The 27,154-nt window shown below is 39.9% G+C and overlaps 3 protein-coding genes across 5 annotated transcripts in view; 1 reads left to right on the top strand and 2 right to left on the bottom strand.

Moving 5' to 3' along the window:
* LOC146364379 (ephrin type-B receptor 2-like) overlaps window positions 1-1,502 on the bottom strand; it is a 63,073-nt gene extending 61,571 nt beyond the window's left edge. The window contains exon 1 of the mRNA XM_084916360.1: window positions 1,382-1,502. Within this exon, the coding sequence (XP_084772486.1) occupies window positions 1,382-1,502 (121 nt within the window). The remainder of the gene's footprint in view (window positions 1-1,381) is intronic.
* Window positions 48-10,012, top strand: LOC146364378 (beta-lactamase-like protein 1). 2 transcript variants are annotated; one of them, XM_084916364.1, is made up of 8 exons: window positions 48-137; window positions 3,344-3,435; window positions 3,616-3,756; window positions 5,457-5,560; window positions 5,645-5,802; window positions 6,186-6,406; window positions 8,196-8,301; window positions 8,658-10,012. In XM_084916364.1, exons 3-8 carry the CDS (start codon window positions 3,651-3,653, stop codon window positions 9,634-9,636), a joined length of 1,674 nt encoding a protein of 557 aa, XP_084772490.1. In that variant the 5' UTR covers window positions 48-137; window positions 3,344-3,435; window positions 3,616-3,650; the 3' UTR covers window positions 9,637-10,012. The 2 variants fall into 2 exon arrangements, with proteins under 2 accessions (XP_084772490.1, XP_084772491.1); XM_084916365.1 differs by lacking the exon at window positions 48-137 and having other exon boundaries at window positions 1,697-3,435; window positions 3,706-3,756.
* Window positions 10,013-13,818: 3,806 nt separating this feature from the next.
* Window positions 13,819-24,238, bottom strand: trappc6b (trafficking protein particle complex subunit 6B). 2 transcript variants are annotated; one of them, XM_084916386.1, is made up of 6 exons: window positions 24,016-24,238; window positions 23,871-23,938; window positions 19,231-19,348; window positions 18,621-18,704; window positions 17,021-17,114; window positions 13,819-15,286 (listed from the first exon to the last, which is right to left on the bottom strand). In XM_084916386.1, exons 1-6 carry the CDS (start codon window positions 24,091-24,093, stop codon window positions 15,255-15,257), a joined length of 474 nt encoding a protein of 157 aa, XP_084772512.1. In that variant the 5' UTR covers window positions 24,094-24,238; the 3' UTR covers window positions 13,819-15,254. The 2 variants fall into 2 exon arrangements, with proteins under 2 accessions (XP_084772512.1, XP_084772513.1); XM_084916387.1 differs by lacking the exon at window positions 18,621-18,704.
* Window positions 24,239-27,154: the final 2,916 nt, after the last annotated feature.

Here is a 27,154-nt window from a genome sequence, read left to right as displayed (position 1 = left end):
TCCTTATCATCATCAGTGGCACCAAGATAAAGGCTGAAGCGCTGCTGTTCAGGCCAGGTTGGGCGAAACCAAAAAAGAGGGGGCAGAAAAGCAGCGGAAAAACACAGAACATCGGCTGCGCCTGACTGGACACAAGGGTTTGGGTTTTTTGTTTCATTTTTAAAACAAGGCCACCAGGGTTAATTATGAATAGGCATTAATATGCATTTCCGTCGGAGGAAAGTGCTTTTACTCAAATTTACTATTACACTTGCCTGTTTTAATTTTTAACCCAAATTATTAGATGTTATATTTGCCAGTGAAGACGCTTTGAAAGACCTTTATTTACCATTCAGTGTCAGTGTCATCCCAAAAAGTAGCAACACTGCACTCCTGCGCTAATTTGCAGATCTGATATTTTATTCACTACAGAACACCAAAAACGTTTTAAACTGAGGAAATGAATATAGCATCCAATCTGATTTTCAGCCTTGTTTCATTGTAGATATTTAGAATTCTTTTTTAATGATATTGTGTATTGCAGATTGATTGATTGATTGATTGATAATATTTTATTCATCCCGAGATGATGAGAAACTCAAAGTCTTTGTACAATTGTACACTGAGGAATGTTATTCAGAAAGGATTTCACAGCAACTTTAACGAGCAAATAAAATTGGCGATCATGTTATTGTAGGTTATTGTTGTGGGCCCACTTATTAATTGTCGTTATCAGACCTAGCTCTACTCCAGTACTGTTTTTTTCTTTCTAGTTTGCGGTTTGTCATTTCTCTTCAACCTTCTTTCCTTTCCTTTCTTGGCCCTAACCCCCAAGATGGCTGTTTAACCCTGAGCCTGTGTCTACCTGGAGGTTTCTTAATGTTAAAATGAGTTCCTCCTTCCTAGGACTGTTAAGTCATTGTTAGCTTGTTGCATCCTAAAATAACTGTCACCAGTTCACAACTGTGATGTGAACTGGTGATATAAAACCTGAACTGAAATGAATTGGATTCAAAGACAAGAGGCTGTTGTACCAACACTTTAACCCTCTCAAGGCAGGCGTTGCAGATTTGCAACAGTTAAAAGCTAACAACCTGATTACCTCACATACATATTTTATGAGTTTTTTTTACTCGGAAGTACCACTGCAGGTATTCTTTTGTGCATAAGCAACAAAAACTTAATTTGAGCCTGAGAGGGTTAATGCTTTTGATGCTAATGCTTTATTAGATTTATAAATCTATTAAATGTTATGGATGCAATCTTTGGCCTTTCTACATAGCACTGGAAACATAATGTTTAAGCATTTAGTCTTTTCACCCTACATGTGATATATTTCAGACATGTTATTTGGACTGGATGAGTATAAATAAAACAAATTAAAGTAAAAAACACAACTAACCTGTGATATGAGGACATGTTTTATTTGGTCCTTTTGTCATTGAGAACTCAATAATAGCTTTGTTGCAAGCTGCACTGCTATCATGTCCATAGAGATTCCACAGCCGACCTGTCTGAGACATTCCCTAAGATAAGACTGCAGTGGATGAAAGAGACTAAGGGAGAGGGAAAAACAGAGAGTGAGAAAGGGATAGCGCTGCCAGTAAAGCAAGAGAGAAAAAGAGATAGAGCTCAGTGAGGAAATAGAGCAGAAGAATATGGGCACGACAAAAAGGAATCCAGCCTGCCTCCAGATGAGTGAGAGCTGCAAAACAACAGATTAGAGGAGCCTACGGCTTGTTCCTATGGAAACCTATGCCCAGGGAGACAGCAGTGAGAATGCAGCAGATTGTAGGTCAGACACACCATCAGCGATCCAATCAGAAATAATCTATCTTGACTTATGGGTCAGTAAAGCTGGTGCCTTTCTTTGGCTGCTCTCACTGTTGGGGTCCCAGCGAGCAGAGCAGAGCAGTGCAGAAAGTGGTGGATCATTTTTAAAAACAACGCGACAAAAACTAAAACCTCTATGGCTCATGAGGTAGGGTGGCATTATAGGAAGCCCATTCCTGAAAGACTTTCAAATAATAAGAAATAACAGAGTGGAATAATTTGCAAACAATTAAATTAATTTCAATTTAGTTGAATTACCAAAAGCCAATTCACAACAGCAGCTGTTTCAAGGTGTTTTTACTGTAAGGTAAACTCCAAAAGTCACAAGATCCCCTGCAAGCAAGTACAGGGTGATGGCTGGAAGGAAGATCTCCCTTGATCCAGAACCAGGCTGGTTCTGGATCTACTGTTACCAGTTACAACCAGAAAATATCAGTTTTATCTTAAGGGTGGCTTATTGGATACCCTTAAAGATAAGGCGAGGCAGCTCGAATGACTGAAGGGACTGTGCGCCTCCTTTGTGAGGTTATCCGGGTCTGTCCCACTGGAAGGAGGCCTTAGGACAGACACAGAACAAGTTGGAGAGATTATAAAATCAAGTCTGCATTGTAGGTCACAAAAGGATCATTTCTAGCGTTCACTGATGCTGTCTCTGTGCGATGATGAACTTTAAAATGAATACAAACATTTTTTGGAACTTGATGGCAGCAACACCTCTCAAGAAAGTTTGGACAGAAGAAACAAAAGGCTGGAAAAGTACATGGTACTAAAAAGAAACAGCTGGAGAATCTTAGGGACAAATTAGATTCATTGACAACAGTAAAAGAAGAGCATCTCGGAAAGGTGTAGCTTCTATGTATATTTACATTTTACACAGTGTTCCCACTTTGCACAGGTTAGGCCTGCCTATCTAGCCATATATCTATTAAAGACATATGTCTGTCTGTACATAGCATTTATTTAAAGTCCACAGCGCCTTCTAGTGGCTTGGAGAGGCACCATTCTGATTCATTTCTTTCACATTTGAATTATTTGTTGCTGTAGTCACTGATTTGTGTTTTATCCTACATAAATGAGTAGATATTAAAATATTTAGTAATACTTTGTTGTGAGCTGTGATTCTACCTTTGGTTATTATCTAAAACAACATCTATATGTGCTGTGGCGTTTTAGTATCACAGCGATGTTGATAACTTGAATTTAAAATGCAAAAATGATACAAATTCTTCAACATTGTTCTGACTACTTAATTTACTCAAATTGTTGTTGCTGAAAATAGCTCTCTTGCAGAATCAACAGGAAGTGTTCAGAGGATGAGGGTTCAATAGGTTTCAATTCCACAGCCGTCCTTACGTTTAGTGGTGTAGCCCTGTAGATTATGACGTCATGGTAAAGTAGGAATAGATTCCACTCTCTTACTGGAGCTGGGGATAACAGTCAGGATTAAGTGCATGTAGTAGATGGCCAGTAACTGCTCATGAGCAACAGAGGATCAAGCGGCCTTGCTGACTTTTCTTCTGTGTACCTTAAGGAAAATAATTGGTGGATTTTTCTAGTCTGATGATGAAGAATATCATAGAGATAATGAGGGGCTTCTGAGGAAGGCGTCTTTTCACTTCATTGGTAAGCTAATCAATCTCTAATGCAACTCATGTTCAGGGACATTTTTATATGACAACACAAAAAAGACATGAGACTAAATTTTCAAATGGCATGAAACATACTAGCATGCATTTGAGCTATGGGTTTATGTTGGCTGATAAAAAAGAAAATCACTAAAACATTTGTACAACTTTTTTATAGGCTTTGCCTGCTGTCTGTAAGAACCATTAAAGAAGATGAAGGTGAAATGGACCATGTTTGGCATGATTGTCTTCTTTCTGCTCTCTGTAGTCATGACCTGCTGCTTCATATGGCAATATAGGAAGCCAAAACTGAAGACAGGTAAAGAGCTGCTAGCCATCATTGGCTTACACTCACATGAGATGTACAGTGTTTTTTAACCTTTGAGCTGGGCCTTCTTATCCTCTTGGTGTAAGTACTTATATGTAGGAGCTGCAGCAGGATTACACAAAGCTGGAAATAGCAGTAGGATCAGCAAGGAGCTAAAGCAGACTTTAACTCAGGCGGAGAGATAGCAGTGTAGTGTCTGATGGTGTAAAACACACTGGGACTGAAGTAAAATAACAAACAATCCAGGTTTATAACTTTGTGGCCCTAGGAGAATTAAAGCATTACATAATAATGAACAATGGGATTGTTTTGGGGCTCATGTGTACGCGCTGAATTTAATAACCGTTTTTTATTACATACGTGTTAGAGTGTGTCCCTTCAGTACATTAGAAACTGCATAACACTCCTGTTATTAAAACAACATTTATTATTAATGTATTTCCATTACTGTATTATTACATGTTCATATTTAATAACAGGCCTAGTCAATTAAAAGTGTGTCAACTACCAACCATCCAAACAGACAGACCATGATATTCATTTACTGTTACCTAAAGGGACATCAAAGCTTTTTTTGTTTTTAAAGAAACAGTCATTGAAAAATGCTACTTTTTACATAACTTGTAAAATAAATATGGCTTGATTTCATATCCTCAAGTCTCACACCAGCAGACGCTGTTGATAATTTACACTGGTCAGGCCTAACATTCTGACCGCTGACAGGTGAATTCAAAAACATTGATTAAGTCTTCATCATGAATCCTGTTAGTGGGTGGGATTTATTAGAGAGAGAGTGAACATTTTGTCCTCAAAGTTGATGTGTTAGAAGCAGGAAAAACGATTAAGTGTAAGGATTCAAGTGGGTCTGACAAGGACCGCATTGTGATGGCTAAAAAAATGGATTTCCAAAACTGCAGCTCGTGTGGAGTGTTCCCGCTCCAACAGGGTAGCTTAAATTGCAAATAATGTTAATGCTGATTCTGATAGATAGCTATCAGAATACCCAGAACATCACAGTTTATGGAGCATGGGGCTGGAAAGTTGTAGACCAGTCAGTGTGCTTACGCTGACTGGTCTACAACAATGGACACAGCAGCATCAGAACTGGACCTTGGAGCAATGGAAGAAGGTGGCCTTGAGGTCCTGCCATACATGCTAATCCAGGATAATGCACCCTGTCACAAAGCAAAAATGGTTCAAGAATGGTTTGAGGAGCACAACAAGCAGTCTGAGGTGTTGACTTGGGTTTTGGATTCCCCAGATCTCAATCCAGTTGAGTATCTTTGGGATGTTCTAGCCAACAAATCAGATCCATGGCTCCACCTCGCAGCTTACAAGACTTAACGCATCGGTTGCCAATATCTTGGTTCAGAGACCACAAAGAGGCTGAAGGAACCAAGTTGCTGAAACTTCTCTTCAGATTGTCCAGTGTGTTATAGAGGAGGTGGGAGTATACAACAAGCAGTTCTTCTGAACTGACAAATTCCCCTAGAGGTCAGAGTCTTTAGATATGTTGATGTTTGGTAAATGTTTTGGTTTTTTGTTTTTGTTTTTTTTTTTGAAGGGCCCTTCTACATAAATATGATAAAAGGATACATATGTAAACCTACAACTGTAAGATCTGCTATCACAGATGGACAGGGCTTCAGGTTTCAGACATGATGAGTCTGCCTTTGCACCTCTTTTTACAGAGGGATTCACCAAAAAAGTGACAGCAGAAGAGATGTGTCCTCGCTTTCCGGAGCCTGTGCCACTCAAACATCCCATCACATCACTGAGGATTGCATTAGAAAAAGTAAATCTTTTCTGGAAATAATGAGTATATATTGAAATGTTGTTGAAATGCTACCTTTGGTCTTAATAAAGCTTCTCCTAACAGATAGATATACTCTTGAGGTCAAGAATTCACACCACCAAGCTACCTTCTATATCAGCAATCATGGTTTTAAATGACTCAATTCTATGGAATGGAAACTTTGGCAAGAGGAACATGAGCCACCCCTCCTCACCTGCACCCAACGAGTTCACAGCGTACAGGTGAGATGTATTATTTTGCACAAGGTATAGTACTGAGGTATAAGAACATAACATATGAAGAAAAAGACATATGAAGAAAAAAAGAAGTGGTAATTTGTCTAAATGAGTCCTAAAAGGTTCTCATAATACTAATAGTTTAATTTAAATAATTACTACCATGAATGCTGTAACCAGCAGTGTGATTCTTCTATTTGATGTGAGGCGCTGGGATTAGACCATAATTGCATAAGGCAAGCTTTCTTTCTGTGATGTGTGCAACTAACCCATTAAGCATGATAAATGCTCAAATCTGTCCAGTGGAAATATTATGCATTAAACCAGGATGCATTTATTTATGGCACCATTTTATTGTGGTGTGCTTCCTTGCATTATTGTGACAACAGAATTGCAAGCCTCTCTAAGATCTTCCCCACGTTGATGCTATACAAACTATGGGAGGATGGTCTGGTGGACTCTTTGGATGACCCTCTGGAGAAGTACTTAGACAACTTCACTATCAAGAACCCACTGGGTAAAAGCAGGCAACCAGCATCCTCATCCGTCAGGACCCTGGGCATCAACACCCCTGCACTCACCCTGCGCAGGATGTCCAGCCATCTCTCTGGTAACCCCACAACCATTTTTTATATACAGCAGTCATCCTTGATCCATTAAAGCAACACAAATCAAATAACTGTTGAGCCTGTGTAGCCAGTCCAGACCTCTGAAGCATCAGTGTCACAAAGACTGACTAGTCGCATTGGGAGGGACACAGATAATCCACTTACAGAAACTTCACTGTAAGTCCTAAAATAATAACATCTTTGTTTGATAATTATGAAAAACTATTATTTTCATTGTTCAGCTTCCAATTCAAAATGACCATTAGAGATCAGAAAGTGAATGCCACCATTATATAGCAGAATGTTGCCGTGGTTACCACTGTCACCTAACCCAACAGTTTCCTCCCAGAGACATACATGTTAGGTTAATTGGTTATTCTACATTTCCCATAAAAGTGAGATCAACATAGTGCTTGAAATGTATAAAATAACGCGCTGCATGGATGCACAGTTGAAATAGGACTTGCAGCCTACAGTGCTGTGAGTGGTCAGCAACAAAGTCTGCAATAAGCAGCACGCAGGGTAGTGGTGACATAATTGTGTCTCAGTTTCAACCAGATGACATCGTGTTCCAGGTTTTGTTTTCGGTAACTGGTTATTAGGTTTAGGAAAAGACCTTAGTCTGGGTTTAAAGAAATGTTTCTTAAATGTAAGAAATTATGAATTTTCTAGTTTACCAGACTGATGATACCAATACGCTACTCACATGACAGCTAAAGTGCAATTAATTTTAAAGAATTAACAGCGATAGGGTGGCAATATGTTGCAGTGGTTTGCATTATCACTTCCCAATAAAAATGCTTGAAACTGACTCCAGGCTGGTTGGAGTCTGTCTTATATATTGTCTCTGACTTCCTCTTACTTTCTAAAGAGGTTAACTGGTGATTCTAATTTGTCAGTTCATGGTTGTCTGTCTCTGTGTGTTGGCCTTGCATTAAACTGGCAAAATATCCAAGGTGCACCTTGCCTCATGCACTACAGGAGCTGGGATCGGTGACTACCCGGAATTGGATAAGCTGTCCAAAAACTGATGGATGGGAAGGAATAATAAGCTACTTGAACAAATAATGGGATCATTTTTGACAGAGAGATAGACTTTTCCCAATATAGGCAAAGATGGCTGATGAGGATGATGCCCTTCTGATGGGTACTCCTATTACGTCATAGATAAATATCTCAGTAAACAGTAACGGTCAATATAGGTCTGACACAATATAATTCATAAAGTAAGCACACGCCTGCAACCCACTGCAGCACGCCACAACAAAAGCTGCTAGACAAATGATGAAGGAAAGGCAATGTCATGGTTTTACAGGGACATAAGTGCAAGTCACAGGAGGCAGAGTAAAAGACCGATCTTTAATAGTGAGCTAAAGGTCTTACAGAGGTGACCGATCAATAGCGCTCTCAATCGTTATGAGTGCCTCAGTAAATGTGTAGAGCTAAAGAAATTTAAAACTAATATCCAGTATGTGAGTGATCACTTAATCATGTGATTACTGACAAAAACCCTACCACAAGAAATAAATGTGCATAGTCAGTGAGCTTTTAATTTAAATTCTCCTGGAATTATATAGCATTTCTTTACATCAATAGTTGCCTTAAGGTGATATATATTATAGGTTAGAAGGCCTACAGAGCCCACCTGAGAAAAAGTATTTTTTATAAAATCTTTAGGTCAAGTGAAGGTTTCATATACAAAGTTAGGTGAAATATTTTCATGAATCACTTTACTAAAGCATAAAGTCATGAACAAAATACCTTATTCAATAAGGTTTGACATTTGTACAGGTTTACCAAGAAGATTAAGGTCAACTAATCTCCTCTGGAGTGGAGACACACGGGAAGCCCTTAATTTGTTACAGGATGACGTCCTTGTAGCAGATCCAGGAACTAGGTAAGTTACCTTATTTCTTTCTCAGTATTTAAAGCTTCATTTCTTTGATATGTTTGAAAATGAGTAGGTGGTCAAAAGAAAGCAAAAAAGGCATACTGGGGACAAACTGAGCCAATTTCGCTCTACCTGGTGCGTGGGGGAAAATGATCAATATGCTTTTTGTGATATTTTTGTTTGGTTGTGTGCTGTGTGATTTTTTAATTTTTTAATGTGAAATATGTGCCGTGGTTCCAAAAGGTTGGGAAACACTGCTATACCTAGTATACAGACTATAATAGTCTAGTATTTTTTTTAGGTACTCTGTACCCAAAGAGGATTTGCCAACATCTGTAAGATGATGTTTTCTTTTCCCCCAGATGCCACTACAGCAATGTTGCTTTTCCTTTATTAGCCAACATCTTGGCCCAGAATGTGACTGGCACTGACTTTGAGAGCTGGGTTTCAGACAACATTCTGAAGCGGCTCAGAATGGAGGACACTGGTTTTAATTTTACACCAGCAATTCAGAGGAAAATGGCTGTGGGCGTGTACAGCAATGGAAAGCAAGCTCCCCTTTACGACCTTGGCTGGTACCGGCCTGCAGGTCAGATGTATTCCACAGCAGCAGACATGGCCAAACTTATGATGACTCTTCTTGGTACATATGATGTCATTCTGCTCCGCCAAGACACCCTGAACACAATGATGACCCCGATCATCCAATGCCACAGAGGTTACTTTGCCAACTTCACTGGCACACCATGGGAAATAAGTGAACAGTTTGGCTACAGCGTGGTGAGAAAGGATGGTGACCTGGATGGATTTGCTGCTACCCTCTCCCTTGTACCTCGGCTCAAGCTTGGATTGGTGATCTTGATGGCAGGAGTTCGGCCAACAGACAAAGACCTTGTGAGCCAGGCATATAGCTACCTAATCCCGGCACTTGAGAATGTTTTCAGGGAAGCTCAACAACCTGTCAGAGCACCACCTGACCCAGCTCCATATGTGGGATTTTACACTTACAGGAATATGACATTCTATGAGATCAAGGCAGATTCAGATGGTGTGCTGCTCATGCAGCAGTTTGGACCACAGGTTGACACAACTGTCCCATCTAAGTATCAAATTATTAGGCTGGATTATCTGCAGGACAGGGTTTTTAGGGTGGTGTTTGAGAGGCCATACCCTTGCACATTGAAAGTAAATAATATCTCAGTCTCCCTGGAGGCACAGGACAGACAGCTTTTCAATTTTTACCTTTTCAACAAGAAAGGTGTGGCACCAGGGTTTGACTGCCCTGGACTCAATACATATAGGATGATGAGGATAGCTGGCAGACCATACTTTACCTCATAAAGACTGCACCTTACAGTCCATTACTAAAACTGTGAACTGTATCAAGGAAATATGCTGTGAAAAACTGTTTTTGGCTGTGTAGGCAGTGTCAAGACTCTCTTGTGCAAATCTAAAATCATCAATCCAGGCTGTGTTTTAATATTATTCACTGGTAATCCTCTGTTCGTAATATTGATTTAGTTTTGTATATTTACATTTATTTTTGAAAATCATCCTTTTACCAAATTGTTGGCACAAGAAAAGCAAAGTTTCATTATTGTGCATATTTTTTGGTCCTGCAGTGTTGCAGCATCACTTTTTATCCAGATCCTAGGGGGGAAAAGTAAATATGTGTCTATGATAAAGTGGCAAGAGAATAAATAAATCTGATTTTGTAGTCTGATTTTTTTTACCTGTAAGCCTGATGTTTTATGAAGTGAAAACATAAATATATGTACATGCAAGTTTTCCACATTTACTAACCCCCTGAAGATTTGGGAAAAAGATTTCAAAATTTATCAGCCACAACATGACAACACGTAAACACAAACAAGGTTAAAAAAAACCCCAAGGGTGTTTTTTAATTTAATATGAAAAACTAAGACACAGCTAAGTCATCAGAGGCCTGTATTACGAAGTAGGATTTTAGCTTAACCCAGACAACTTCAGGTTTAACCCTGAGCTTTCTGTACTACAAAGCTGGATCACTTCTTTCCAGGGTAAGTCGTCCTACAAGTCGTAACTTGTGCTGTGAACCAAACCTGTTCCAGATTAGTGATCAGCAGGTATGAAATGACCACCTAATGACCAATCAGTTCTCCAGAAAATAGCATCAGCATCCTCAGAAGATTCCTCGGACCTCTGCAAGGAGAGAGAGAGTGTGTGTGCGTCTGTTCTAAAAGCATTAATATAAAATAGGACACCTGACCTCAAATCAAATTTGTAGGTACATTGTGTTTGAATTATTTCTGTGCTTAATCTTCACTCTGAAAACCTTAAACAGCACAGTCTGTACTTGAAAAAATAAACCAAACAACTTTCACTTCACGGATTCCAAACTGTTCAACCTGAGCTGTCCCTCTGATGTACTCATTTTTTTAATTCTGTCCATCCTGCTCATCTGTGATGTAATCCTATCTCTGTCCTTATATATTGATGACTGAATTAGCTCAAAACTGTTCATGTTAAGTACTTTGTGAACGAGAAAATGAATCAGAGTGCCAGTTAGCTGGTTCAGGTGCAGCAGGATGGGAGGAGTCACACAGAAACAGTACTTTATTCACCGTGCCCGTAACGTTGTTTTGCGCTGCAGCAGTCTGTGCGACAGTGAAGTAAAGAAATTGTCCGTTGTGAGGTTTCTCCCATCAACCAAAAACGGCTGCATCAGTTTCATGACCACGTTCTCTGCCGGCCTCTCTCCCTTCTGACGACTGGGGTCCTTTCCCAAGTAAGGAGATGCATTGGAGACATATTTGGTCTCCAAATCCGTGGCCATCCAGAACTTGATCCCAAATTTGTCTGGCTTGGTTGCAATGTTCCCTCTAAGCTGCGCACGTGCGCAATTGTGCACTGCCGGCACGGTCTCTGCGCACAGAAAATCTGCGTTGCGCACAAAAAAAATCTAACCTGAATTGAAATTAAAATTTCAACAATTCTGTTTTGCAGTGTTAGTCAGTAAGTGACTGGCTGCTCCCGTATGGGATTAGAACGATGCCACCTTATCCCATAGTCCAGCCAATAATGCGATTCACATACGCAGCTAATCAACGTCGTTGACAGGCTATGACGGCGTCCTTATGTGCCGACACCGGTGTTTTAGCTAGCAAAGCGGCGTGGCTGATGTGGAGTGAAGCCACGTTAATGACAACGTGTAAACCGTAAACCATTGGAGATGTGAGCAGGACAGACGGAACAATTGACGGAGAAAGTGTGAACTTTATACCAGTTTTTAAATTGTGTTGATAGGCCACGTAAAACCAGAGTTATGATAAAAATATATGCAATGTTTGGTTTTCTTCCTGAATACTATCGTTGTTTATATTTACTGCGGGAAGAAACGTTCTATAAGAAAAAACGCTCGAAAGCGCTCTCTGCCTGTGAGCAAAAACAAAACCAAAAAAACCCCACCCTTTCCTATTGGTCGAAAAAAGTACCATGTCGACCAATCAAAAAATGATATGGCAAGTTGTTAAGCGCAAATCTTATGTAGTTAGTGTGTAGTGTAGTCAATAGTTTTGTTGTGTGTGTCAGAACAATGAGGCCACTGCTGAATGTTACAGGTGTTACAGCAGTGCTGTTGTCAGGCCTGCAGGTACCAGGCTGTTGTTCTCCTTTATGTGGACAGAAATTATTTTTGGAGTGGCATTAATAATTTGTGTGGCATCAAATTTGATGCAGAACACCTGATTGTGCTGTAAATAGTTTGAAATGTTTATTTTTTTTTTTTTTTTAAAAATAGCTGCAAAAAACTTTGTTGTTTGCCAAACTGAGGTACTTTTTTGAAGAAGTAACTATATAATTAATTGCCCAGCATTGGTCATTATATACTGTATTTTGCAGACAGAGTTACAGGACTCTCTCCCAGACCACAGACTCAGACTCATAATACAAGTCAGAGCTTTATAAAAATAAAAATAAAAGAAAAAAGAAGAAAGTTGTGTTTTCAAAATTTGAGTTCAAGTTATTTTTACTTCCAATAGTGTTAACATACTACACAGGTCAATGACTACATTTTTGTTTTACATTTTCATTGTAAGTGGGCTAAAGCAGTTAATTAAAAGTAGTCTAACATAAATGTAAATGCTGTAATTTGATTATTTTAATAAACCATGTAACTTGGATGGATTCGATGCTGGCGTGACCACAGTGCACACGTCTGATGTCGCTCACAGTGGTCCAAGGGACCGCTCAGGGAGTTTGTGTGTTTGCTCAGACACATGGAAAATTAGAGGGAACATTGCTTGGTTGTGTGAATGGACAACAAACCTTGGTAGGGAACAGCTGTTCATCTATGGTCATGTGTTCTCCTGGAGTGAAACTCTTAGCACAGTTCTTGTTGAAGCTTGTCCAGATGTCGGAGATCGTCGCAAGTTTGTCTGTTTTCACCCGTTCTGCCTGCGTGTCCTTGTCATCAAATCAAAGGTGTTGCATAATAGAAATGAATCTATCTCAGGGCATTGTCTCTGTGATTACTGGCACCAGAAATCTCAATGTCACTCATGTCACAGAACTTTTCATTCTGTTTTCACACATTTTTTTTTTATAAATAAAACAGATTTGTGTTTCTATATATTGTGAATGTGTGTCTTTCATATTTGCAGGTCAGTCAATGTGTGGGATATTTTGTATAGACACGGCAGGCATTTCTGAAGGTTATAACACAGATTTTGGCCTGCCTTGGATCTGAGCTGTGGTTTGCACAACAAAAGCAGTAGGAGAATTGAGCTGACGACCTGTGAAAATCTCAGCAGGGGTGAATAACACCTCGGGACTTGCACCAGAAAATAAAAAAGTCAGTAATTCTAGTGTTAGGACTCATCGGTGAGGTAAAGTCCAGTCCAGTCTATATCCTTAAGGGAAGAATATTTTCAGGAGACATGACTGAAGCGTGGAAACAGCATTGTGTCTTCATAGCCTGGCACTGAAGTGGATCGGCCAGTTTCAGGGAAAGCGAGTGTGGATCTATGCCGGGAGCTTTTGCTTGTGGGTGATTCTCCCCTAATGGAGGTTCTGAAATTATAATTTCGCTGCGATGGCGAGCGACCTGAGCCACTCTATAACTGGATGGAGCAGAGAGGAGTTCTGATGGGGTGAATAGATGTAGAATGATTCCCAACAGGTTCCCCAGGATGGCCGGTAATGTTCGGTCTCTCTGAAGCCTGATCATTTAGAGAGAAGTGTTTTGGTTTCTTGAAGTGCCTGGAGGGAATTTGATGAAAGTGAGCAGTAGAGGTTTTCGTCTGATGGTATGAGAGACGAGGGTCCCATGGTGAGCACAAATCATTAGATGCTGATGGGTGTTTGCATAAAAAAAGATTACAAACAGCACGTAGATGGAGAACCTGAAGGAGTGTGTCTGAGGTGTGGTCCCACTCCTGAAATTCAGATAAATTATCTTTGTTTGGTATTGTGGTCTTGTCATTTCTGAAATGTGTTTGACAGAATAGTAAACAATCAAAGTGTGGAAAAGGAACCATTCAGAAATTGTTTTCATGCTTAAATTTATTGCAAGTGAAGGAAGCACCTGAAGGGTAGAACATACAACTTTGATGCAAAGAAAATAAATCACACTTTTTCACGCTTCGACAGGAATGTTGCTCTTCATCACTGCAAACGTCCTTATTCATGATATCAAACTGTGTTTGGTCATATTAGCCATCAATATATAAATGAGGCTACGTCCGTACACATACACAGCATTTTCGATCAGTAAAAACCTCTGCCAGGGTGAACATTTTCAAAAACTACATTTCTACATTTACATGTTGGCAAAGAAAATGAATATTTGTCTTGTAACATCAAACGTGTTTGCCATTATCTCTTCTTTGATGTCAGACTGTGTGCTGTGTTATTGTTTGTGGGATTTCTTCAAAACTAGGTTTATATCACCACCTGCTGCTTTGGCACATTCTCAAAAACACTTGAGACTGATTGTGCCATTTAAAAAAAATACCTGTGTACATGTAGATGTAGCCTAAGTTGCTTTCTTAGGCATGGATTTCTTGCAAGCAATGTTCATCAACCTGCTAAAGTGCGCTACATTTCCTCTGTTTTAATAATCTGCTCATTTTGGTGTGGAGGCAGGGGTGGAACAATACACAAGTTAGTGATGATTATAAATATAGACATCTTAACACATTTATTATAGCACCACCCAGTATACGCTTTACCTCACAGATGCCCAAAATTAACAGCATTAGTACCAAAATGGTTAACCTGCCAGTATGTACAAGCTCTTTAATCAAAACCATATAATACTTATTAAACTGATGATAGTGTCATAAAAAAATGTGAAAAAATGTGATTATTGTTACTCGAGAATTTTAAAATGTATTATTTTAATAATATTCTTATTGAATAAGACTCAGAAATTAGAGATATTTACTGGCAATCATGAACCAAAAATGAGTTTTAGTAACTTCTCAGAAAAAGTTTAGTGCTGGCTTCGATTTGGGTGTAAAAAACATAAATTCAGTTTGTGACTTCCCTAATAATCAAATTTTTGGCAGATCTGTCTTTTAAATTTGTGAAGCACTGTAGGTTTGTTTGTCTTTATAGTGAAAATGCTACTAAACTAGATGTGACAGTAGGTGGTGGCAAACACTTCTTTTCTGACATTAAGCCAAATGTTCATTTAGTGAGACTTTACTTCAAAAGGATTATGTTAATATAAATGTTAGCAGACAAAATGTTAATGTCACTGGTCTGTACTTTTCCACTCATGATAATGACAGTGTGTCAGCAGGATACAGATGTTTGCAGCCATCCAGAGCTTAAGCCATAGAAACCTTTGCCAGTCCCTACTGTAATCCCTGCAGTGCCGAGAGAAATTCTCACTGAGTAGTACGGATGGCATTTCCCTTTCTAACAGATAAGGCAATATGACACCAGGGAAGAGTGCAGCTTGAGTGTGTAACCTCCTACGCTTTCTGGATCATCACCTGGAATTTACCTGCAAAGGCAGAAAGACATTTTTCGTGTTAGCTGACACAAAAAGAAGAAATTCACATTGGCTTTTCATTTTTTCCTAGTTTAGTTCAATTTAAGTTGCACTATATGAGTAGACATGTTTGCTACAGTGGTGAAAAAGACTAAAACAAACTGCTATTTGATTAACCTTTCACTCAAACTTAAACATCAGTGTACTATTTCATGTGCATATGTGCAATAATCTACACTACTAAGGCTACGTTCACACTGCAGGTCTTAATGCTCAATTCCGATTTTTTGATCAAATCCGATTTTTTTGTCTGCTTGTTCACACTACAAATAAAATGTGACAGCAAACGCGCTCTAGTGTGAACCCTCAAAGCGGCCCGCATGCACAAAAGGCGTCACACACAACGCGCTCTGTTTAGACCATTGACTGTAGAAAACATGGACGACGCGACCCCGCCTCCTACCATTGTGCAAAAATGAAGCCAAAATACCCCGCTTGTTACTGTGTAACGCTCCACCTCAAGTCACTACTGCGCAGACTCTGGCTCCAAATTTGCAAGATGGCAGCCTCCACAAGCGGCTTTGAAGCACATTTTTGCACAATGGTTGGAGGCGGGGTCACGTCGTCCATGTTTTCTACAGTCAATGGTTTATAGACCCAGAGCAAACAATATTGTTTGACTGATGGCCCTTAATATAAAGACTTCGGACTTTACGTTTCCCAATTTTTTGCTTTAAGTTATTTTGTTATTTACATAATAATGTAAATAACATAATAATTATCCTTATTGCTGTTTTAGAGAGGAGCAGTGCTTCAAAGGATAGTTGCAGATTTCTGTCAGAATCTGCAGATTATGCAGTACAAATAAAATGCTCACGTTTCTCCAACATCGTCTTCCAAACAGTTTCACTGACATCTACGCTGGATGGCTAGGAAGCGTTCGCGATGTCTTATCGGGCGCTTCCCCGGCGCTGATAATTGGCGTCTGTCTTGTGTCAGTGACGTAAAAGACGGATTTAATGCGACATGACCATTCAAACAGCAGTCGCTTTCTAAAACATCGGATATGTATCGGATTCAGTACCACATACGAAAGTGACCCAGATCGGATTTGAAAATATCGGATTTGTGCCGTTCACACTGTCATACCATGATCGGATATGGGTCGCATAGGGTCAAAAAAAAAAAAAAAAAAAAATCGGATTTGATGCGCTTTTGCCTGCAGTGTGAACGTAGCCTAAATCCCAGCCCCACCTTGCATCCATCTGTCACCTCTGCCTTCACTTGCTTCCTGTTCATGATTTCCAGACATCTTACAGACTACCATCTGATGCTGCCTAGCTACACACATTTCACCACTCTCTCCCACACTGGTACCCTCTCTACCTACCTACACACTAACTACATTCAATATCACCACTTTGACTTTTAGCTTCAAACTCACAATCCTGTCTGACATGCTCTTCACCTCAGCAACACTATTCACACCTGTGACTCTGCCCATAAAAACCAAAAACTATACCTTACTTTAATCCAGAGTCATGTAAAAATCACACAAGTATACTCCATTTAAAATATCTGAGGCATATTTCAATCATGTGCATGGGCAACACAACTTCTCTTTCTGAACCACTCAATGGCATTTTAATGGAATTTATTCAGCAAATAAAACAAACCCCCAAACCTCAGTTTGCAGATGATTGATAAATGCTCTTTAGAAAGGTTTTTGAATGACTAAATCCTTACATGAAGGCATGACAGACACCTCAGAAGTCACAATACTCTTCACTCCCAGATTGGATAGAGCTCCTCTCACCAAACCACATGTGAAGGCCAGATACTGCAGGAGGAAAACAGTTACTTCATATGATGACAGTGAATGGTCTCACATATAAAACAGGGTCACAGTATATGAACACCTTTACTCTTATCAGTTCCTTGAACAGCTATCTTCTACTCCAGCTGGTTATTCAACCAAAGAGCCAGACAGAGTTTTAATTCAGTTTTAATTTGCTTAGCCTCATCCACCATACCTGGAAAACTCAAAAACCAGTTTCATTTGTATGTTTCTATGCTCCACCTGGGCCTCAATCAGAGCTTCTGTCTGATGTCTCAGACATTTTGTCTGATTTAGTACTCAGCTCAGATGTCAGGAAAAATAATTAGTGTGGGTGACTGTCCATGTAATCTTAACACAGCATTTAATTATTATTGTAGGGTATTTATCTTACAATATAAAGCGCCATGAGGCAACTGTAGTTGTCACTTGGCACTATATAAATAAAACTGAATTGAATTGAATTGAATCTGTTTCGCACTGCACCTTCTGTATAAGGTATAATCCAATCCTTCCACTCCTATATCTCAGCCTTGGTCCTCTCTGCTTTGAAAGTCCACGTTCACTATAGCCATTTCCTTCAAGAACTACAGGCTGTAAATACTGTGGCCTGTGGCACTGGTTCAAGCTATATTCTAAGCAAATAAACTGTTAACAAAGAGTGAATGAGCATTTGATACTCAGTACTGAACAACAGGAAGACTGAGACCGAATGTAGGTAAACAATGTGATTGCAGCATTAATCACATCTGTCACAACATCACTCATGTAAGACTGATACAACTTATCATGTTTGGCCATTTATACACAGATAAAAAACAAGCAATTCTGTGTTCTGAAACTCATCAGTTCTCCTTTTTTTAAAAATCAGTAAACCTTGATAAGAAGGGCTAAAGCAAAGGAAAGTCGGGCTTTCCTACATTTCAGCTGCTATGAGCTCCACAACTGTCCATGAATCTCAGCAGCATGAGGTCCAGCTCTCTGCTCTGTGCTGTGGGGGTGTTGAAAACATAACGGAGAGACTGTGAATCACTGAACAGAGTTTTAGATTCGATCTATGGTGTCTTGTCTCACTGGCACAAGAAAAAACAAACAAACTGCTAATTGGAAGGTTTATGATAAAGGAGAACTAAAAGTAATCTGAACCTGTCCATGTGGCATCATCAGAACTGAATCAGTCTGTTAGACAAAGTGCTCTGCTGTCTGTCAAGTAAGTGGTGCAGAAGCTGGTCAGGATCCATCCATACTGGTTAACAGTTTGTTGAGTGACCTCCTTTTCACCACAGTTTGAAAAAGCTGTCCAGTTTGCCATCAGTCACAGAGCCAGCCTTGCTAGTAGGTTTTTCTTACAGATTCTATCGTTTGGTGTCAGTGTCTTTCAGGACTCATGCTGCTCACCTCTGATGGTATGATGTGCTACTGGGCATGTACATGTTGTCTCAGTAAAAGAGACAGTTTGAGAAGCAGGGGAAGTCTTTTAAAACAAACCAGTAAAAGAAAAAAAAGCACCTTTGGGGCATGTTCCAAGTATTGTTTTCCCACTGACAGATGACTCAGTAATCCAAACTTATTGTCCTGCAGAACATAGATGCCCTAAAACACATGATCATATGATGATATATGACATCAGCAATGACACACATCAACAGAACAACAAACAATCAATCTGACAGGAAGTAAGGCAAAATATCACAGTACTGGCATTTATATATTACAAATATATTATGGATGACAAAAAGGAATTATCATTTGGGTGGCTGTGGCTCAGGTGGTAGAGCAGATCAGCTACTGACTGGAAGGTATGTGGTTCGATTCCTGGCTCCTCCAGTCTGCATGCCAAATATCCTTGGGCAAGATACTAACCCCAAATTGCCCTCCGATGCGTTCATCGGAGCATGAATGTGTGTGAATGCTTATTAGTTGCACTTGAGTTTAGAAGTGCTTGTATGAGTGGGTGTGATTGGGTGAATGAGGCATGTTGTATAAAGCGCTTTGAGTACTCCGGGAGAGTAGGAAAGCGCTATATAAGAATCAGTCCATTTACCATCATTTAGATTTGTCAGAGGCTACATTAATAAAAAACAGGATTAAAAGAAGAGAAAACAGACTTCCCAGTGACCTGGTGATTGGTTCGAAGGTTGTCGATTTGCTTCTTGAATACACAGGTCCAGAAGTCTTTACATATAAACTTCATAATGTCCAGCTCATCCTTAAACCGTGCTGTGTCTTTAGTCAATCTAGAGGGGAAAAAAGAGATGGGTAAATTAAACTAGGACATCATTCATTGACTTTCAACGGTCTGCTAGCTGTAAGATGCATTTAAGGAGAATGCGCCTAGTACAACTGTGCACATGACCCATAAACAGTATGCTGTCTGTGTAAGTGTTCAGACAGGTACAGGGTAGTTTTGAGAGCTTGAAAAGAAGACAACTGGAGTTCTTTAGAGTTTTGCCTCTCATCAGTTCAGGGAGTGCAATACGTAATAAACCCCTTGTGGTGACTGTCCCATTAGAGGTGATCCTGACAAACTCCCTACTGACGCTATATGATGTGAACTATTTACTCACAAATCCAGGATTACCTTGATTTTTAATCATCTGAGGCTGTAAGAAGTAAGAAATGGAGGATGTGGACTGAGATCCGACAGATATACTATGAAGCCAGAATAATGACTTGAGACTGTCAAGTCTGAGTGAAAGTGCCTCTCTTTTTACCTGCTAAATCACTATGGCAACAGAAAATTGCCATTCAGAATTCAAAATTCAGAATTTTGGTTTAAAATCAACTGAAAAGTACCATGTCTCTACTAATCGTTTTAGAGCACGTTTGACGCACAACACAGATTCTCTGCTGTAGGAATACATTATTTGTGCAGTTTGTTGAGTGAAGCACAAACTGTGCGCACTTCATCAGGGACTGCGTGTGCTAAAATCATCAGATTAATGATTTGGTGCAGCAGTAACCTTTTTGTTATTTGCAACAATGTTTTACTATCTTTTATGCTTTGATGCATGCACAATCATCCAGGTAAGTAAATCCCCAAAAATTGGTTCTGTTCATCTGGACATATGAACATTTCTCCCATTTCAGTGGGAGAAAAGTGTCGTCACTCATCCAAGTGACAAAACGTTTCATCCAAGTGACAAAATGGGAGGTTTGGAGTCTTCTCTCACCCCCGTTCTCTGCGGCCTGTTGGAGCGGGGGGAGCTAGGAGGAGGAGTTGGCCGTCCGACTGGGGTCTGGAGTGTGGGGCCTCCCTGCTGCTGCGGAGTCGGGGCGGTCTGCTTCTCCCCACCGCAAGGAAAAGGGTAACACCACCTGGGTCTGGGTGCAGTTTCCCCCTCCAGGGGCAAGGGTACCTAGACCCGGTTCTTAGAGTACGCTTGGGGAGTGTGATTGTGTGTACAGTGTCTCTCTATGTCTGTCTCCACGTTGGTTGAGTAATTGCATATGAGAGCATGAGGGTGGGAATGGATGTTTGTATCTGTGTGTGCCTGTATGTCTGTGTCTATATGTCAGGTTGGGTATCAGACGCCACCTCTCTGGGGACATCTCAGGCCCTCTAAGGTATGGAGACCTATCTCCCCCCACCACTTCCCCTGCCAGTGGCAGATGCCCTCAGACATCGGTGCGTTGGTGGTTCTTTGTGTTCAGGGATGGGCACCCAGGTACACACCGGCTCACTCCTTGGTGGCTGCTTATCGGGGCCTGGAGCCTGGGGCTCGCTCGGGCCACTTTGGGGGTGGGGTGCCCTCGGCCTCTCGGCCTGGGGCTCGGTCACTCTGGTGCAGCTGGCTGCCGGCGGAGCTCACGGGCACGTCACTGCAACCCCCCCTGGCTTCTGCTCCGCGGCTGCTGAGTGACCCCTCATCTGGGACTCTCGTCAGCTCTTTCTGGGATAGTGGCGCGGCTGCCCCTCTGTTGGTCTTCCTTGGTCTCTTGTGTTCTGGGGGCCTCTGGATGTCTGAAGTCTTGATCTCCTCCATACCTGCTTCATGCCCAGGAGGACGGGGCAGTGGCTCCCCACACCCTCTAGCAGATCATTACATGAAGGAACCTTTTAAAAACAAGTGCGTCCATGCTCACAGGTGTACACACGGGTGCTCACACACACAAACTACACCCTTTTTGGCTCCTACCTCAAAGCAAAATGTGCGCTGTCGATATTACATGCTGCACAATAATGTTTAACATTTAGTATTTACTGTTATATTCCCATATATCGCCGTGATGTTGTTTATTGTATTGCTTTCGTTTTCTTCTGCTTGTTTTCTTTTTTCCTTTCTCAACAGGTGATCCAGGTGATTGATATATGTATTTTTTTTGTCTGCTTATTTAGTTGGTTTTTGGTTTTTTTGCCCTTTATCCCCGTCCCTCTTCTCCGCTGTTTTTTCCCCCTCTTCCTTTCTCCCTTTTCTTTTCCTCATTCAAGTCTGTCCCATATCTAGCAAGTGAAAATAAAAAAATAAATAAAATAAACAATAAAAGGTGAATCAAATAGACCATTACGGCAAGGCTGGGATGGTCAATTTGGTAAAGTAAATCCGTTGGGCATCTTTCCTCGCCTTTAGACAATAATTCTGATGGCAAAAGAACCAAACGGGACAGGTGCAAGAAAAAAAAAAAAAAAAGACAAAATTTTTCTCCCACTAAAAACACTATGTCCAGATGAACAGAACCAATTTTGGGGGGCATCTTTTATGCTCTTCAGAGATTTGTACTCACCATTTTATCATCTTCATAATGAGGTGAGATGGCGAAAGCAGACAAGTTTATTCAGTGTTCACTTCCCCACATTATGCAAAAACACTGCCACACCAGGAAAGCAATATCATATAGAACCCTCCACACCACATCTTCAGGGGTCTATGCAACGATGGGTCAGGGCTGTTTTGGCAGCAGAGGGGGGACCAACACAATATTAGGTGGTGCGTCATAATGTGATGTCTATCAACTAGGCAGCTCTTTCTCTTTCTTTAAAAATTTAACACATGTTGGGGTCAACTTGAAAGAAAGGCAAATGTAAAATGTAAAAGAGAAATCATAGATCAAATATGATGTGGTATTTCAATGTGATATTTAGAATGCCTATACATAATTTCCCAAGTGTTGGCAAACAAAGACATTTTATGAAGGTTTGACTCTGATCCTGGTCTAAAGTAGGGCTGGGTGATTTGAGAAAAATCCAATATCACGATACACGATATATGTCTAAATAACCTCCAAAAATAAAAGTTATTTTCAACCATATAGTGCCTAAAATTGCACTGGTATACTCATTCAAATCGACCATTCAATATATTTGTTTCTACTTTGAATACAAAAAAATCTGAATGAATTAAAATTTTTATTTTAACAGTTTTAACATATTAACATAACTATTAACATTAACATATTTTAATAGTTCAACCGCTCATTAGGGTAAGTATCTAATCAGCCAATATAATGGCACCAACTCAAACTGAAACTGGGCACAGGAATGGGGAAGAAAACTGACATTGAATGTGGCACAGTTCTTGGTGCCAGGGGGGCTGGTTTGAGTATTTTAGAAATTGCTGATCACAGCAACAAAAAAGTACATCAAGCAAGAATTCACGAGAGAAAATAAAACAATTGAAATTAAAAAGGTGTTCTTTTGTGCTTATAACATACACAAAAATGTGATGTAGAGGCTTAATGACGCATTTGCAAGGTGTGGGAGAGAAAAAAAGTCATGGTGAATTACATGCAGACAGCTTAATACTGAGTATATTCAATATATCACCCATCCCTAGTCCAAAGTAACAAAAATATCCAAAGTGATATTTAGAATTCCTATGCGCTACATTACCAATCGTATTCACTCACCCGTTCAAATCACTGACTTCAAGTGTTCTAATCACTTTCATGGCAACAGGTGTATAAAATCAAGCACCCAGGCATACAGACTGCTTCTACAAATATTTCTCTCTCAAGATCTCTCAATTCCAGCCTGATAACATGATAGGATGCCACCTGTGCAACAAGCCCAGTCATGAAATTTCCTCGTTGCTAACTATTCCACATTCAACTGTTAGTGATATTAGAACAAAGTAGAAGCGCAGGGAACAACAACAACACAGCCACAAAGTGTTCGGCCACATAAACTCACAGAGCAGTGAATGGCAAGGCGCATAATGAGCAGAGGCTGCCAACGTCAGTCGTTACAGACCTCCAAACTTCATGTGGCCTTCAGATCAGCTCAAGAACAGTGCTTTGAGAGCTTCATGGAATGGGTTTCTAAAGCCTTCCCAGAAGAACTGAAGCTGTTATAATTGCATAGAGTGGGTCAACACCATCATTAAACCGTATGGATTAAGAATGGGATATCACTCATGTTCATATGTGGTTTATGACCAAATATTTTCAGCAATATAGTGTTAAATGTCACATGATATTTTAAGTCTTCATACATTTTTCTTTCGCAACTTTTGACCGATAAATCATGAAGTTGACCTTAAAGACCCTGGTGCTCTAAAGACAACACCACGAGTGTAATATTGTTTCCTGACTGGCCAGCCGACTCGACTGACCTGAACCCCAGAGACTCTGGGGTTTTTTTTTGTTGTTGTGTTCATTAATGGTACATTAATGGTTCATTAATGGCCTCCCACCTACACCTGGGCATTTCGATTGCATTTTCTGAATGGGAATCCATGTTGTAAATCAGGCTTTGTACATGTAGTGCTTTGATTTGTCGAAGTAAACGGCATGCATGTTTGCAGCAGTCAAGGTTATTACCTCTCTATCAGCCCTTGGCCCACTCTGAATCCAATATTCTCCAATTTAGTGACATTTCTCCCACTCTCCTAAATACAGGATAAAAGACAGAAACATTAACAACAACACCAAATAGGTCACTAAACTCCTACTGAGAGCTTCTTACCGTCTCTCCTTCTGCTGACTTGTAAATGTACTGTATCACCTCGCTGTGTAATAACTGGAAAGGAGCTTCGTCTGCCATTCTTCCTGCTCTAGAGCCAGCTAACGACGTTGTCAGTGGTTAAATCAGTGTAAGACCAGGAATCATATCCCTTCACATAAAGTCGAACAGCTACAAACATTTAGCATAAACAACTACTTCTGCTTCCTTGTTGCTCTTGAGGAAAATAAACATGCCGCTAGTCTATTACCGCCACCTGCTGGCCCGGAGTGTTATCTGGCAGTAAATATTATTATTCTCCCCAGTATTGTTATAATTAGTGATATTCATCTAAGTGTTAGGACATGTGTGTAAGGTGTACTAGATTAAATATGTTACTTCATCTTTGGAAAGAATAGTGCTCTCTGTTTTTTCTTCCCAGTGTCACCAATTGCTGCTTGTTACTGGTTGTAAGTTGCTATAGGAATAATACTGAAATAAATATCTGCAGCTTTGCAGCATGGGGAAAAATTACTTTGAAATCAGTCACATAATAAACTGAGTGAACTAGATTTTTCAAGAAATAAATGTATTTGTCACTAACAGGTATTCAGATGTAGCACTTATCACATGCCTTGTCAGCCTACAATAGGACATGACAGCGTGTTCATCTAGTGGCACAGTGCTGCTCAAGTCAATGAATTACTGTTGACGTTTGAGGGTTTTTAACGTTATTCTCTTAACTCTGGATTCTGGCAGCCCTGCTGCCCTCTTGTTGTTGGACCTGACAGAGGCCGACACAGTTGACCTCCTCCTGTCACGGCTGGAATCACATGCTGACTTAAAAGGTCTGCTCGTCAGTGGTTTTGGTCGTATTTATCTGGAAGGACTTTTTATGTTAACAGGGGTCCCTACAGCTCGAAAATAGCCCCTCTTAATTATGATGTACCTCAAGGCTCAAGTTTGGTTCCAGCCTTGTTTACACTGTATATGTTGCCATTGTGGTCTATTTTTTCATAGTATAACTTATTTATTTCACTATTTTGCAGATGACTTGCAGATGTATCTGCTTTTAAAAACAGGCACAGACTCACTTCAGCTGTTATTATGTTGCCTTGAAGACGTTAAACTGTGAATGTTGTTTTTAAAAACATTTAAATTAAATGGAAACAAAACAGAAATTGTCATTTTTGCCAACTCCTTTAGTAAACACATTGACTGTGCTCTGGGCCCCTTATCTTCTTATTGTCAGACAAATGTTAAAAAAGAGGGTTCCTTTAAACTGTGTAGGCAGGTGAGTCCAGTAGTCCAATCTAGCTTTTTCCATCTGAGACAGCTAGCCAAGATAAGGCCTTAGCTGGAAGGTATGTCTTTATCTTGGTCCACTATTCATCTGTTCATTACTTGCAGACTGGACTAATTCATTGCTCTGCACTTTGGTTTGGACCATGCTTCTATTTATCGTCTCCAGTTGGTCCAAAATGCAGCTGCTTGTCTGCTAACTGGTACAAAACAGAATGAGCACCCCAGCGTTGGAATCTCTACACCTGATTCCTGTTACTTACAGGATCCAATTTAAAGTTGTACTGCTTGTTTTTAAATCATTACATGGCCGAGCCCCCTCTTACCTATTTGACCTCCAATTTATCCCATCCTATTTGTTTATAGTAGGAAAGCTTAAAAGATAGATCAGCTGAAGGTTGTCAGTTTGAATCCAGGGTTCAGAGGCTAAATGAAATGCACTGTGTTAAAGTCTTGTTACAAGCTAGTTGGCAATGATAATCACCCATGTTACTCTCTGAATGTCTGAATGATTCAGCACTGCATAGTTTTTGTTATCCTATTTTAGACAGCGATGGCATCAGCTGCACACTCCACAGAGGCCCAGAGTTCCTGTTAATATCAGAATTATCTGGAAATTAAATTATGTCCTTTGAGATTTTGACCGTTTTAGATCCATTACACTGAGAAAGAACTCTGGTATTCTGGAAACTTTAAATAAAATGTTAGATTTGAAAACAAAGCAGCAGAAGGTTTCATAGAAGTGTAAGTTGTTCTTTTTATTTAATCACAGGATCCACATTAGTCCACACTGTTATCAACAGATACATTCACCCTGGGTGAGGGAGTGTGAGGGAGAACATCAGACAGCTGTCCTGTGCCAGATGTTCTGTTGGCCCACTGAGACATCATTTCAAAAACATCAGGCGGACTGAAGCTCATTGCAGGGATCAAGCAGGACGCTTCACGAGGAGCTGCCTCAGAGGGAAGTCTTTTTCAGACTTCTGCCATGGTCCTGCCCCGGAAGATGAACAAACCCAGCACTTCAAGAACAGTGTGATAGTAACCTTTGCTTTGTGTGATGTTAGAAGTGCTGCACATCATCTGCAGATAAAGCACAGAGAATCTGGACCTTTACATAATGATGTTATATTCAGCCCTGTAGAAAGTTATATACTTAAAATATACATTCTCCTCTCTGGTTACACTGGTATCAATAACTCTGAACACCTTATGGCAAATAACATACTATCAGCAAAGCAATACAACCAAAGACCTTTGAACTTACATTAGTTTTTTTGTTTTTTTGTTTTTTTAATTATTATTATTGTAGAACATAAAACAGGAAACAGATTCACAGAATCTACAAAGACGGCAATTAGAAAATGAAATAAAAACAATAACAACAAAAACCCCACAAAGGACAAATGTATGTGTGTTAGATGTGCATGAACATGTTGCATGGTTATGTAGATGGGCATTATGTCATTCTATCAGTCTAAAATGTATGTATTGGTATGATAATTACAGTGTTGGTCAAGTTACTTGAAAAAAGTAATCAGTAACTAATTACTGATTACTTCCCCCAAAAAGTAATACCGTTACTTTACTGATTACTTATTTTATAAAGTAATTAGTTACTTAGTTACTTTTTAAAAACATGATTTACAACCTGAATAGATCTTTCAGCCCAATTCTACTTTTCCTGCATAATCCATCATATAAAATGTAATCAAATGGAAAAGTCTCTTTTTAAAACTTGTTTTATTAGTTTTAATCTTTTAACTTTATGCATCAAGCAAACATTAAATGATATGCAACGTTCTCTGACTGGAAGAAATTTGTTTAACCTATTTTCTGCATATTCCAGCACATAAAATAA

The sequence above is a fragment of the Perissodus microlepis genome, chromosome 20 (assembly GCF_051167445.1).
Source record: "Perissodus microlepis isolate ML-2025 ecotype Zambia chromosome 20, ASM5116744v1, whole genome shotgun sequence".
Lineage (NCBI taxonomy): Eukaryota > Metazoa > Chordata > Actinopteri > Cichliformes > Cichlidae > Perissodus > Perissodus microlepis.
This window is presented reverse-complemented; position numbering and strand designations above follow the sequence as displayed.

Coding starts and splice junctions, on each gene's coding strand:
- LOC146364378 (XM_084916364.1), top strand. CDS start 3,651: ATGAAGGTGAAATGGACCATGTTTGGCATGATTGTCTTCTTTCTGCTC. Junction 6,407..8,195: donor GATGTCCAGCCATCTCTCTG/GTAACCCCACAA, acceptor ACATTTGTACAG/GTTTACCAAGAAGATTAAGG. Junction 8,302..8,657: donor GTAGCAGATCCAGGAACTAG/GTAAGTTACCTT, acceptor CTTTTCCCCCAG/ATGCCACTACAGCAATGTTG.
- trappc6b (XM_084916386.1), bottom strand. CDS start 24,093: ATGGCAGACGAAGCTCCTTTCCAGTTATTACACAGCGAGGTGATACAG. Junction 23,939..24,015: donor AGTCAGCAGAAGGAGAGACG/GTAAGAAGCTCT, acceptor TCCTGTATTTAG/GAGAGTGGGAGAAATGTCAC. Junction 18,705..19,230: donor ACCTTCGAACCAATCACCAG/GTCACTGGGAAG, acceptor CATGTGTTTTAG/GGCATCTATGTTCTGCAGGA.